Raw genomic sequence first — 14,005 nt, forward strand, 5'->3', positions numbered from 1 at the left:
TGACTCGTCCTGCATCCAGGCTGCCAGAGTTGATAACGCTGAGCTCAGCGTCTGTCTGCCTGCGCGTCTGCCAAGGAACCTGATTATTTTTAGATAAGATGGAGGGCCAGGCGCCGGGGCAGAGGGAGCACCCAAGCCGGGCGAGCGGTGGGGGCGTCGCCATCACAGAGACCACCCCTCAGCCTCCTCTCTCTGGGGTCTCTGAATGGCAACCCAGGACGAACAGTCGGGTCCCTGGGACTACAGGGGCAGAGGCTGAGGCTGAGGGACCTGACGTCTCCAGGACTCACCTCTCTGGTCCTCAGTTTCCCCGTCTGTAAAATGGGCACAGTGGTAGGCCTCCCGCATAGGGCTGAGGCGGGGCTGAATGACTGAACCTCATTTTATTTTATTTACTTATTTATTTATTTATTTATTTATTTATTTATTTTGAGATGGAGCCTTGCTCTTGTCGCCCAGACTGGAGTGCAGCGGCATGATCTCCGCTTGCTGCAACCTCTGCTTCCCGGGTTCATGTGATTATCCTGACTCAGCCTCCCCAGTAGCTGGGATTACAGGACCGTGCCACCACGCCCAGCTAAGTTTTGTATTTTTAGTAAAGACGGGGTTTCGCCATGTTGGCCAGGCTGGTCTTCAACTCCTGACCTCCAGTGATTTTCCTGCCTTGGCCTTCCAAAGTGCTGGGATTACAGGTGTGAGCCACTGTGCCTGGCCGTTTTGGTTTTGTTTTTTGTTTTTTTTTTTTTTTTTTTTTTTTGAGACAGAGTCTCGCTATGTCGCCCAGGGTGGAGTGCAGTGGCCGGATCTCAGCTCACTGCAAGCTCCGCCTCCTGGGTTTTTACGCCATTCTCCTGCCTCAGCCTCCCGAGTAGCCGGGACTACAGGCGCCCACCACCTCGCCCGGCTAGTTTTTTGTATTTTTTAGTAGAGACGGGGTTTCACCGTGTTAGCCAGGATGGTCTCGAACTCCTGACCTCGTGATCCGCCCGTCTCGGCCTCCCAAAGTGCTGGGATTACAGGCTTGAGCCACCGCGCCCGGCCCGTTTTGGTTTTTTGTTTGTTTGTTTGTTTAATTTTATTTTCTGAGATGGGGTCTTGCTATGTTGCCCAGGCTGGCCTCCAACTCCAGTCGCCCAGACTGGAGTGCAGTGGTGCAATCTTGGCTCACTGCAACCTCCGCCTCCGAGGTTAAAGCGATTCTCCTGCCTCAGCCTCCCGAGTAGCTGGGATTACAGGTCCGTGTCACCACACCTGGCTAGTTTTTGCACTTTTAGTAGAAATGGGGTTTCACCATGTTGGCCAGTCTGGTCTCAAACTCCTGACCCTGACCTCAGGTGATCTGCCTCCCTTGGCCTCCCAAAGTGCTGGGAATACAGGCGTGAGCCACTATGCCTGGCCTGAACTTCATTTTACAGATGAGGCTCAGAGAGGGCAAGTGACTTGCTCAGGGTCACACAGCAAGAAAGCAGCAGGGCGGGGATTTGAACGTCGGTCTGTTAAGACTCCTGGTGTCTTAAGTTCTTACCCATGACTGAGCCACCCCTTCAGAAGCGGAGGGCTTACCCCAGCATACAGGTACACTGGCGCTCACAGGGGCCTAGCTGGTGTCTGCAGGGTGCCTGGCCAGATGTCCGTGACCCTCTAGGGCAGCAGCCAAGGGAAGGGCCCAAGCAGAGACCTCGGGGCCTGGGCGTGTTTCGGGGCCACTATCTGTCTCCACAACACTGGCCCAGCCCAGGACTGGGGCACCAGTGCCAACACCTCATCTGTTCCTGGGGTGGGGTCTTTGTGACGTCACCAATATTTCTTCCCTCTCTTTGCAGATGCAGAGCAGAGCGGCAGTCCCCGAGCGGGGATGGGCTCTGACCAGGAGGACAGCAAGCCCATCACGCTGGGTGAGTCTGGGGGCATCGTGGCGGTGAAGGGTGGAGGGCACAGCCCTGTCCTTGTCTTTTATTTAGGAATCATTTGCTTGGCACCACTCGTTTTACAGAGGAGCAGACTGAGGCTCAGAGAGGTTAAGGGGCCTGCCCAGAGGCGACCAGGGAGCTGGGTTGGAACCCACGACTCTGAGCTGCCAGCTTCTGGGCTCTGAGGTGCTCAGCCCATGGGAGACCCCGGAGGGTTCTACAGTCCCATGGGATGTTTGGGGGGTTTTGTTTGTTTTGTTTTGTTTTCATTCATTTATTTATTTTGAGACGGCGTCTCACTCTGTCACCCAGGCTGGAGTGCAGTGGCGCGATCTCAGCTCACTGCAACCTCTGCCTCCCGGGTTCAAGTGATTCACCTGCCTCAGTCTCCCAAGTAGCTGGGATTACAGGCACGCACCACCACGCCCGGCTAATTTTTGTATTTTTAGTAGAGACAGGGTTTCTCCACGTTCACCAGGTTGGTCTTCAACTCCTGATCTCAGGTGATCCACCTACCTCGGCCTCCCAAAGTGCTGGGATTACAGGCATGAGCCACCGCTCCTGGCTTGTTTGTCTTAGAAACAGTCTCACTCTTGCTGCCTAGGCTGGAGTGCAGTGACACCATCCTAGCTCACTACAGCCTGGACCAGCTGGGCTCAAGCAATCCTCCCACCTTAGCCGCTCAAGTAGCTGGGACTACAGGTGTGCGCCACTGTGCCTGGCTATTTTTTTTTTTTTTTTTGAGATGGAGTCTCGCTCTGTTGCCCAGGCTGGAGTGCAGTGGTGCGATCTCAGCTCACTGCAACCTCCGCCTCCTGGGTTCACGCCATTCTCCTGCCTCGGCCTCCCGAGTAGCTGGGATTACAGGTGCCCGCCACCACGCCTGGCTAATTTTTGTATTTTTAGTAGAGATGGGGTTTCACCATGTTGGCCAGGCTGGTCTCAAACTCCTGACCTCATGATCCGCCCACCTTAGCCTCCCAAAGTGCTGGGATTACAGGCATGAGCCACCACGCCTGGTTTTTTTAAATTTTTTTGTTTTTGTAGAGACAAAGTCTCAGTATGTTGCTCAGACTGGTCTCAAACTCCTGAGCTCAAGTGATCCTCCTGCCTTGGCTTCCCAAAGCGCTGGGATCACAGGTGTGAGCCGCCACACCAGCCCTCATGGGATGTCTTAATAGATGGGTAGGACAGTGTAATTCTATGTTGTAGGGATAGGAAGTGGGAAAATTTAGCTCACCTAGACCAGAGCAGTCACTTCCATCCTAGCCCCCAGCTCCTGCCCTTGTCCCCCACCGTTTGTCTTTCTCACTATGGCCAGAGGACGCCTGTGAGCCCCCAAGTCAGGGCCCATCCCTCCTCTGCCCACAGAGGCTCCCACAGCCCTCCATGCTCCCACCTCTCTTGAGATAAAAGTCCAGGTCCTCCCTGTGGCCCACAGGGCCCTGCACAACCTGTCCCAACCCCGCCCTGTCATCCCCTCCTCCCTCTCTCCCCCTCGCCCACTCCTAGCCACACAGACCTCCTCGCTGTTCCTCCAGTGCACCAGGCCCAGTCCTGCCTCAGGGCCGTTGCACATTCTGTTCCCTCTGTCTAAACAGCTAACTAACTGCTCACTTGCTCTCTCCAGATCTCCTCTGGTCTCAGCTCAAATGCCCCTTCTCAGAGAGGTCTACCCTGAGCTCCTTTACCTCAGGCAGCTTCTGGCCACCCTCAATCTCAGCCCTCTTTTTTCTTTCCTTCAGAGGAAGTTAGTGATTGCCTATGGATTTGCTTAGTTGCTTAGTGACTACATGGGTGTTTGCTTATCTCCCCAGTGGAACGTCACATCCTCGAGGGCAGAGAGGCTTTGTCTGTCTAGATCTCTGTTGTGCCCTCAGGGCTTAGAATGGGGCCTGGTGCAGAGTGGGTGCTCAATAAATATTTGTAGAAAGAAAGGAAAGAGGGAGGGATGAAGCAGAGAGAAAAAGAGACAAGAGAGGATGTGTGAGGAGAGGAAGGAGGCGAGATGAAAAAGAAGGAAGGGGCTGAGTGTGGTGGCACACACCTGTAATCCCAGCACTTTGGGAGGCCAAGGCAGGCAGATCACCTGAGGTCAGGAGTTCAAGACCAGCCTGACCAACACGGCGAAACCATGTCTCTACTAAAAATACAAAAATTAGCCGGGCATGGCGGTGCACACCTATAATCCCAGCTACTGGGGAGGCTGAGGCAGGAGAATCGCTTTAACCCAGGAGGCAGAGGTTGTGGTGAGCCAAGATTGTGCAGCCTGCGTGACGCAGCAAGACTCTGTCTCAAAAAAAAAAAGGGGGCAGGGTGTGGGGGCTCACGCCTGTAATCCTAGCACTTTGGGAGGCTGAGGCAGGTGGATCACCTGAGGTCAGGAGTTTGAGACCAGCATGATCAACATGGAGAAACCACGTCTCTACTAAATATACAAAAATTAGCCGGGCGTGGAGGCACATGCCTATAACCCCAGCTACCCAGGAGGCTGAGGCAGGATAATTGCTTGAACCCAGTGAGCTGAGATTGCGCCATTGCACTCCAGTCTGGGCAATAAGAGTAAAAACTCCGTCTCAAAAAAACAAAAGAAAAAGCAGGAAGGGGCCAGGGTGCCGTGGCTCACACCTGTAATCCCAGCACTTTGGGAGGCCGAGTTGGGTGGATGACCTGAGGTCAGGAGTTCAAGACCAGCCTTGAACATGGCGAAAGCTTGAATGGTTCAAGCTTGGCGAAACCATCGCTTGAACCCGGGAGGCGGAGGTTGCAGAGCCTAGATCACGCCACTGCATTCCAGCCCGGGGGACAGAGTGAGACTGTATTTCAAACAAAAAAAAAAAAAAAAAAAAGGAAAGGAAAAGAAGGAAGGAAGAGAAAGCGAGTGGGTGAGGTGTCCTTCTTGGAAGGACCGGAACAGGCGTGCACAGGGAGGCTGAAAGGTTCCCGGAGGTTCACAGGCCTGAGGCCACTCCTCACTGGCCCCTGGTGACTCCTCCGTCTGTGACCCAGGTCCTCCTCGGCCTCCTGTGATCCCCAGACGCCTTTCTCCAAGCCAGATGTTGGAGGGAGGTGGGGGCAACGGCGCTTGGCCTGGTCCCCTGGGGAGCTTGGGCGTCTGGTAGAGGAAATCACATCCTCCCAGCTCGCCAGGGAGTCCCCCAGAGATGGAGCATAGCAGGCGCTGCACAAACAGGAAACCCCGGTGGGGGGAGGCGGAGGGGGCGTGCTGACACCAGCTGGCCAGCTGGGTCAGCAGGAAACGGCTCTGGCCACTTCTTCTGGACACTCGGGGGCCACCGCTCTGTCCTCCTCAGAATGTGTGGCCCTGAACCTCCCAGCACGGGGCAGGGTTCACTGCCTGCAATCCCAGCACTTTGAGAGGTCGAAGCGGGAGGATCACTTGAGCCCAGGAGTTCAAGACCAACGTAGTATAGCAAGACCCTATCTCTACCAAAAAAAAAAAAAAAAAACCAAAAAAACAAAAAATTAGCCAAGCATGGAGGTACATGCCTGTAATCCCAGCTACTTGGGAGGCTGAGGCAGGAGGATCGCTTGAGCCCAGGAGTTTGAGACCAGCCTGGGTAACACAGCAAGACCCTATCTCTACAAAACATAATAATAATAATACAAAAATTAGCCAAGCATGGTGGTGCGTGCCTATAGTCCCAGCTACTTGGGAGGCTGAGGCAGAAGCATCGCTTGAGCCCAGGAGTTTGAGACCAGCCTGGGTAGTACAGCAAGACCTTACCTCTACCAAAAAAACAAAAAAAACAAAAATTAGCCAAGCATGGAGGTACATGCCTGTAATCCCAGCTACTTGGCGGGCTGAAGCAGGAGGATCACTTGAGCCCAAGAGTTTGAGACCAGCCTGGGTAACACAGCAAGACCCTATCTCTACAAAACGTAATAAAATAATAATAATAATAATAATAATACAAAAATTAGCCAAGCATGGTGGTGTGTGCCTGTAGTCCCAGCTACTTGGGAGGCTGAGGCAGGAGCATCGCTTGAGCCCAGGAGTTTGAGGCTGCAGTGAGCTATGATTGCACCACTGCACTCCAGCCGGGGCAACAGAGCAAAACTCTGTCTCCCAAAAAGAAAGGAAAGATTGTAACGGGGGACTGGCGGGGGTTTGGGTCTGCAGAACCGGACACAGCCATGAGCTCCCTGCAGCCCGTGCTGCCCCCTGGGGAGCGGCAGAGGAACTGCTCCCACCGCCACCCAAAAGCCAAGAGCCCGTCCCACCTCCAAACGGACCAGGCTCCCTGGCTCTTTCCGTTCCAACCCTGCTGGCCTGCAACTTGCCAAGTGCGTTTCAACCCGGGGGCCTTTGCACCGGCTGTTCCCAGTGCCGGGAACATCGTGGCCCTCAGGGAGGTGATGAAACATCATCCGCATCAGAGAAGCCAACAGTCACGGGGCGGTTGCCAGGCGCTGTTCTCGGAGCTTTGCAGATTTTAACAAGTTCCTTCCTCTTATCCAGTCTCATCTTGAGGTCTTTGTAAAATGCTGCCATCTCGGCCAGGCTCTCTCTGGGCCCTGGGTGTAAAATAGCCTCCCTCCCCACCCTAGCTGGTTCCCCACCCGCTGCCTGCCTTACCACAGGCTGATGCACCTCGCATTTGACTTAATGAACTTTTAATTTGTAGTAAAATGTGCATAATGTACAATGTATCATTTTAACCATTTTTAAGTGTCCAAGTCAAAGTGCACTAAGTACATTCACCTCTATGTAATTCCAGAACATTTCTTTTTTTTTTTCCCCCCCAGGCTGGAGTGCAGTGGCGCAATCTCAGCACACTGCAACCTCCGCCTTCCTGGTTCAAGCAATTCTCATGCCTCAGCCTCCCGAGTAGCTGGGATCATAGTCACATGCCACCACACCCAGCTAATTTTTATATTTTTAGTAGAGACAGAGTTTCACCACGTTGGCCAGGCTGGTCTCGAACTCTTGATCTCAAGTGATTCTCTCACCTCAGCCTTCCAAAGTGCTGGGATTGCAGATGTGAACCGCTGAGCCCGGCCTAATTCCAGAACATTTCATCCCCCCTAAAAGAAACCCCGTCCCCATCAGCCACCACTCCCCATCTCCTCTCCCAGCCCTGATGCCCACACATCCCCTTCCTGTCTCTGTGGCTTGGCCTGTCCTGGATATTTCAGAGAAATGGCTCACGCCTGTAATCCCAACACTTTGGGAAGCCAAGGCGGGTGGATCACGAGGTCAGGAGTTTGAGACCAGCTGGACCAAGATGGTGAAATCCTGCCTCTACTAAAAATACAAAAATTAGCCAGGTGCGGTGGCAGGTACCTGTAATCCCAGCTATTTGGGAGGCTGAGGCAGGAGAATCGCTTGAACCTGGGAGGCAGAGGTTGCATTGAGCCGAGATTGCGCCACTGCACTCCAGCCTGGGCGACAGAGTGAGACTCCGTCTCAAAAAAAAAAAAAAAAAAGAAAGAAATGGCATCACACACTGTGTGGCCTTTTGTGTCTGGCGTCCCTCATTGAGTGATGGCCTCAAGGTGCATCCATGTTGTACCCTGTGTCAGAGCCTCGTTCTTTTATTTTTATTTACCTTTTTTGAGACAAAGTCTCATTCTGATGCCCAGCCTGGAGTACAAAAGCGCGATCTCGACCTGTAGCTGGGATTACAGGCACCCGCCACCATGCCTGGCTAATTTTTGTATTTTTAGTAGAGATGGGGTTTCACCATGTTGGCCAGGCTGGTCTTGAACTCCTGAGGTCAGGTGATCCACCCACCTCGGCCTCCCAAAGTGCTGGGATTACAGGCGTGAGCTACCACTACTGTGCCCAGCCCGGCTCCTCATTCTTTTTCTCTTTTTTTTTTTTTTTTTTTTGAGATAGAGTCTTGCTCTGTCACCCAGGCTGGAATGCAGTGGTGGAATCATAGCTCACTACAGCCTCGACCTCCAGGGCTCAAGTGATCCTCCCGCCTCGGCCTCCCAAGTAGCTGGGACTACAGGTGTGCACCACCACGCCCGGCTAATTTTTGTACTTTTTGTAGGGATGGGGTTTCGCCATGTTGCCCAGGCTGGTCTCAAACTCCGGGGCTCAAGTGATCCACCCGCCTCAGCTTCCCAAAGTGCTGGAACTACAGGCACACGCCACCATACCCAGCTAATTTTCATATTTTTTGTAGACACAAGGTTCCGCCATGTCGCCCAGGCTGATCTCAAACTCCTAAGCTCACGAGATCCGCCCACCTCAGCTTCCCAAAGTGCTGGGATTACAGGCATGAGCCACCATGCCCAGCATCCTTTTCACGGCTGAGTCCTATTCCAGTGTGTGGATAGGCCATGCTGTGTTTATCTCTTCAATTTTTTTTTTTTTTTTTTTTTTTTTTTTTGAGACAGAGTCTCGCTCTGTCGCCCAGGCTGGAGTGCAGCGACGTGATCTCGGCTCACTGCAAGCTCCGCCTCCCGGGTTCACGCCATTCTCCTGCCTCAGCCTCCAAGTAGCTGGGACTACAGCTGCCCGGCACCACTCCCAGCTAATTTTTTGTATTTTTCATAGAGACGGGGTTTCACCATGTTAACCAGGATGGTCTCGATCTCCTGACCTCGTGATCTGCCCACCTCGGCCTCCCAAAGTGCTGGGATTACAGGCATGAGCCACCGCGCCCGGCATCCTTTTCACGGCTGAGTCCTATTCCAGTGTGTGGATAGACCACGCTGTGTTTCTCTCTTCATCTTTTGAAGGGGTATTTGGGTGGCTTTCTGGTTTGAGCTGTGAAGAGTGCTGCTAGGAACACTCGTGGACTTTTGCTGACCTATTAATCTTGGCTGCTGTCGCTCGCACTGGACTTTGAGTCTCACGGGGGCGACTGCTTCCGCCTGTGTTATCTCCTGCTGTGTCGGGGCCCAGCTCAGAACCAGACACTGTGGATGCTTAGTAAACGCCTGTTGAGTCCATGAATCCCTCCTACAAGGGCGTCCGAAGGCAGAACAGGGCTGTCCCCAAGCTGTCTGAGGTTGGCCAAGGCTCCTGACCTCTCGGGGACAACTTCGATTTCCAAATCTGTGAAATGGGTCCAAACCACTCCAGTTAAGAGACGACGATCTCCCTTCCTTTGGCATTAGGTAGGAGCGGTGCTGGGGACACGGGGTGGGGAGTTTAACTACGGCTTGTGGACCCGCCATTCAGCTCCCCATTTTAACTGACCCATTGCTGGGTGCCAAGCTCTGGTCTAGGTATGAAGGACACTGCGGGGTCAGGGCAGACAGAAATCCCTGCCCACACGGACCTCCTGGTCTGGAGGGGAGAAGAACAAGAAGCCAGAGTATCTCGAAGGGTGACAGTGTGCAAAGCAAGCCAGTCGCCCCTCCCAGGCAGTTGGATGCAGACCTCAGAACAACCTCGACAGTGGGATTGATGGTTTCCACTTCTGCAATTAGGAAAACATGGAGGCTGAGAGAGGGAAAGTGGCCTGCCCCAGATCATACACCAAGGCGGGTGATGGAGCCAATGTGAGCCCAGGTCTCCGCTCTCCTTTCATTTTGGAGTGCAGTGGCACGATCTCAGCTCACTGCAAGCTCCGCCTCCCGGGTTCACGCCATTCTCCTGCCTCAGCCTCCCGAGTAGCTGGGACTATAGGTGCCTGCCACCACGCCCAGCTAATTTTTTGTATTTTTAGTAGAGACGGGGTTTCACTGTGATCTCAATCTCCTGACCTCGTGATCTGCCTGCCTCAGCCTCCCAAAGTGCTGGATTATAGGCATGAGCCACCGTGCCCGGCCTCCACTCGTTTTTTAAGACGAGGTGTCGCTCTGTTTCCCAGGCTGGAGTGCAGTGGCACAACAATGGTTCATTGCGGCCTCCACCTCTCAGGCTCAAGTGATCCTCCTGCCTCAGCTTCCTGAGTATCTGGGACTACAGGCACGCACCACAACACCTGGCTAATTTTAACACTTTTTTTTTTTTTTTTTTTTTTTTTGAGACGGAGTCTCGCTCTGTCACCCAGGCTGGAGTGCAGGGGCCAGATCTCAGCTCACTGCAAGCTCCGCCTCCCGGGTTTATGCCATTCTCCTGCCTCAGCCTCCTGAGTAGCTGGGACTACAGGCGCCCGCCATCTTGCCCGGCTAGTTTTTTTGTATTTTTTAGTAGAGACGGGGTTTCACCGTGTTAGCCAGGATGGTCTCGATCTCCTGACCTCATGATCCACCCTTGAGCCACCATGCCCGGCCAATTTTAATACTTTTTGTAGAGATGGCGTCTCACTGTGTTCCCCAGGCTGGTCTTGAACTCCTGAGCTCAAGCGATCCTCCTGCCTCGGCCTCCCACGGTGCTGGGATTCTAGGCGAGCCACCACGCCCGGCCTGCTGTCCACTTGAAGGCAGTGTTCCACAGCATGGGGGACCCAGATGAAGGCTGTGTGAAGGCCCATGCGGGACAAGGCCCCCCCGCCCACCGGGGCCTTCCCCATCGGACTGGAGCTGTCATTCCCCCACTGCAGGAGATAGACAGGGTGAACACCCAGGCTCGGGCCAGCCCAAGGAGTCCAGGCAGCCCTGGAGTGTGGAGAAGGGAAATAGGCCCGGCTCAGCCCACTGACCCCACTGTCTTCCTGTTCCAGACACAACCGACTTCCAGGAGAGCTTTGTCACCTCTGGCGTGTTCAGCGTCACCGAGCTTATCCAAGTGTCCCGGAGTGAGTGTTCCCGTCAGCCCAGAGCTGGGTCCTGGAGAGGGGAGGAGGCCGCAGGGAGGAAGGAGCTCACCCCCTCACCCTACTCCTTGTCGTTTCCAGACACCCACTGTGTTATCAAGCCAAGGTTCCTAGAAAGGGAGGGGGCCAGGCCCTTCCCAGAGCCCAAGGTCAGGGCTCCCTCCCACCTCCCCAGGAAACAGAATCCAAATGCTGGATGGCAACTAAGGAACCTTCTGCCCCAGCATCCTTCCTCCTCCCTGGGGCCTCCACTGTCCTGTCCCAGGAGACCCCAGAGGACCCCCCCACCCCCGCTCCTCCTGTCCCCTTGCTTTCCCTGCTGACCTGCTGGGGACCCAGCGAATTCCATCCCACACTGTCTGAATCCCACCCCAGCAAGTCCTGGGCGCTGTCCTTCTTTAGCCCTGACTGACACTCTCCCTGTCCAGATCCACAGAGCCTGGCCTCGAGCTCTGGCTATGCCTCTGCCTCACAGTGTGCTCTTGGCCTCTCCCCATGACCTTGGTCCTCTGATCCATAGAATAAAACTGGTTTCAGCCACCCTAGGAACTGGGCCAATATGGGAAGGGGGTCCCCCTTTGGACTGCACCCAATGGCTTTCCCTACCTCTAAAGCAAACCACAGCACAGGACACTGCTTCCTGCCTCACTCTCCTCTCTCACCCTCTGCAGCACCTGTGGTGACCGGAACAGGACCCAACTTCTCCCTGGGGGAGCTGCAGGGGCACCTGGCATACGACCTGAACCCAGCCAGCACTGGCCTGAGAAGAACGCTGCCCAGCACCTCCTCCAGTGGGTAAGTACCCAGGTCCCCACCTCTGGGCATTTCACAACCCCATTCATCAGCCCATCCCCTCTGGTCCGAGCCGACTCATTCCTCTCCCTGGAATACCTCTTTTCACAATTCACCTGGCCTGAGAAACTCCTATTCATCCTTCAAAACCCAGCCAGCCCCATGTGCCTCTTCCCCTAGCCCTGACAGCCCACCGTGGGCTCCCCCAGCCTCAAATCCTGCTGGCTCAGCCAGCCCTTAGGACGCCCCCCCGCCCCCGGAGAATGCAGACACAGGCTCTTGCTGAGATATGCTGTGTGACCTCGAGCGGGTCACATTGTGCCTCAGTTTCCCCATCCATAAAATGGGATCATACCCCTAACAGGCAGTTCTGAGAACTACAGGTGGTCAGGGGATTAGCCAGGCTGCCTGGGTTTTGGTCTCCACCATGCTAGCTTGGTGTCCGACCTCTGCTGAGACCCTCCCTGCCTTGGCCCGGGTGTCCCATCCAAGCAATGGTTGGAACAGGGGTTCATTGGGAATGGGCTGAACGCCCGCGGCTCCCGCGATGTCTCGCGGGACCACCTCCCTCGCCCTGCCCACTTAAGGACCGGAAGTAGCAAAGCCCGCGGCCGCGCCCCCCGCCCCCGCGTCTCCCTGGTAACCAGCCTCTCCCCCTCCCTCGCCCATAAGGAGCAAGCGGCACAAATCGGGCTCGATGGAGGAAGACGTGGACACGAGCCCCGGCGGCGATTACTACACTTCGCCCAGCTCGCCCACGAGTAGCAGCCGCAACTGGACGGAGGACATGGAAGGAGGTAGGGCTGGTGGCGGGGGCGGAGCCGGCCTTCCGGTCGGAGTTACCGCGGTGGGAACTACGTCTTCCGGCAGCCACTGCGCGGGCGCCGCAGGGCAGGAAGCCAGCCTGGAGCCGCGGGGCCTCCTGGGAATGGTAGTCGCTTCGAGCTGCGCGTGGCTGGAAGTACGGTCCGGGCTCGCGTTCTCGGATCTCTTTGGTTCTGCTGAGGCTGGAGAGGGCAGAGACTGTCCCGTCTGACTTTCCTGCCCTCCATCCTTGAAAGCCACATCTGTGTGGGGTCCCCGAGCTGCAGGATGGACTAGTAGTTACTCTGATCAACAGGGCCTCTCCTCCTGGGATCTGTCATAGAATCCCTCTTCTGTAAGGACCCGTTTGTCCTCTTCCCCGCTAGAAGATCCTGAGATGCTGGAACCCTTCTCATTGGGGTCCTTCTTGAAGTTACTTTTTTTTTTTGAACCAGGTTCGCATCTCCATGGGATCTTTCTCCGTGTGGTTCTGTAGGAGACTCGTCTCTTTTCTGTAGGGTCTCCATTCCCACGGCGTCCTTTTCCAGGAAGATTTTATCCTCTTGCTTTTCTGTCTTCAGAAGGGTCCTCTCTGGAGTGTCTTTCTTCCTTTCTTTTCTTTTTTCTTTTCTTTTCTTTTCTTTTCTTTTCTTTCTTTCTTTCTTTTTCCTTCCTTCCTTCCTTTCTTCCTTCCTTCCTTTCTTCCTTCCATCCTTCCTTCCTTCCTTCCCTCTCTCTTTCTTTCTTTTCTTTCTTTTCTTTTCTTTCTTTCTTTTCTTTCTTGTTTCACTCTTGTTACCCAGGCTGGAGTGCAGTGGTGCAATCTCGGCTCACTGCAACCTCCGCCTCCCGGGTTCAAGCAATTATCCTACCTCAGCCTCCCAAGTAACTGGGATTACAGGCACGCACCACCACGCCCGGCTAATTTTTTGTATTTTTAGTGGAGACGAGGTTTCTCCATGTTGGTCAGGCTGTTCTCGAACTCCTGACCTCAGGTAATTCACCTGCCTCCGCATCCAAAGTGCTGGGATTACAGACGTGAGCCACCGCTCCCAGCCTCCTTTTTTTTTTTTTTTTTTTTTTTGAGATGGAGTCCCAGTCTGTTGCCCAGGCTGGAGTGCAGTGGCACAACCTCGGCTCACTGCAATCTCTGCTTCCCGGGTTCAAGCGATTCTCCTGCCTCAGCCTCCTGAGTAGCAGGGATTACAGGCGCGTGTGCCATCACACCCGGCTAATTTTTGTATTTTTAGTAGAGACGGGGTTTCACCCTGTGGGCCAGGCTGGTCTTGAACTCCCGACCTCAAGTGATCTGCCTGCCTAGGCCTCACAGAGTGCTGGGATTCCAGGCATGAGGCACCACGCCTGGCCTGGGGTGTCGTTCTTATAGAGTTCCTGTTCTTTAGGGTCAGCAGCTTCACAGGGTCTTTTTTCCATTGAACGCCAGCTCCTTAGGATTATGTGTATTCCCTGTCTCCCCAAGCGCTTTCTCTAAAGATTTCCCTTATTTGGGGTCCGCATCTCCACTACAGTTCTCATCTAAAGAATCACTTTCGCTCTAAGGTCCTGCTCTCTGGCCAGCTGGCACCCGTGACTTTCAGGAAACTGTGCAAAATGGCCTGTGGGCTTGTGTCACGCTGAAGAGGGTGTCCCTGGCATCCATCCTCAGATTCTCAGCCGACTTTGTGCCCCTAAATTTTGCAAGCATTGCTCTGTGCAGTACCTTATCCTCAAGGGCCCCGGGGGCAGCCCAGTGGATACATGCGTGGGGTCCGTAGTCCACCTACGGGGGTCTGTAGCTCAGCCCTTGCAGCCTCC

General features: G+C 54.6%; 1 protein-coding gene across 21 annotated transcripts in view; it reads left to right on the top strand.

The window, feature by feature from the left end:
- The window catches only part of NFIC (nuclear factor I C), a 112,096-nt gene that overhangs the window by 64,535 nt on the left and 33,556 nt on the right, over positions 1 to 14,005 (top strand). For 10 of the 21 annotated variants that reach the window (XM_028839220.2, XM_028839222.2, XM_077979038.1 and 7 more), the window contains exons 3-6: positions 1,824 to 1,895; positions 10,502 to 10,576; positions 11,266 to 11,389; positions 12,059 to 12,183. In XM_028839220.2, coding sequence (XP_028695053.1) covers positions 1,824 to 1,895; positions 10,502 to 10,576; positions 11,266 to 11,389; positions 12,059 to 12,183 — 396 coding nt within the window. Of the gene's footprint in view, positions 1 to 1,823; positions 2,204 to 4,687; positions 4,760 to 10,501; positions 10,577 to 11,265; positions 11,390 to 12,058; positions 12,985 to 14,005 lie in introns of those variants that run through there. The other 11 variants (XM_077979040.1, XM_077979039.1, XM_077979043.1 and 8 more) reach the window with 3 other exon arrangements.

The sequence above is a fragment of the Macaca mulatta genome, chromosome 19 (assembly GCF_049350105.2).
Source record: "Macaca mulatta isolate MMU2019108-1 chromosome 19, T2T-MMU8v2.0, whole genome shotgun sequence".
Taxonomy (NCBI): domain Eukaryota; kingdom Metazoa; phylum Chordata; class Mammalia; order Primates; family Cercopithecidae; genus Macaca; species Macaca mulatta.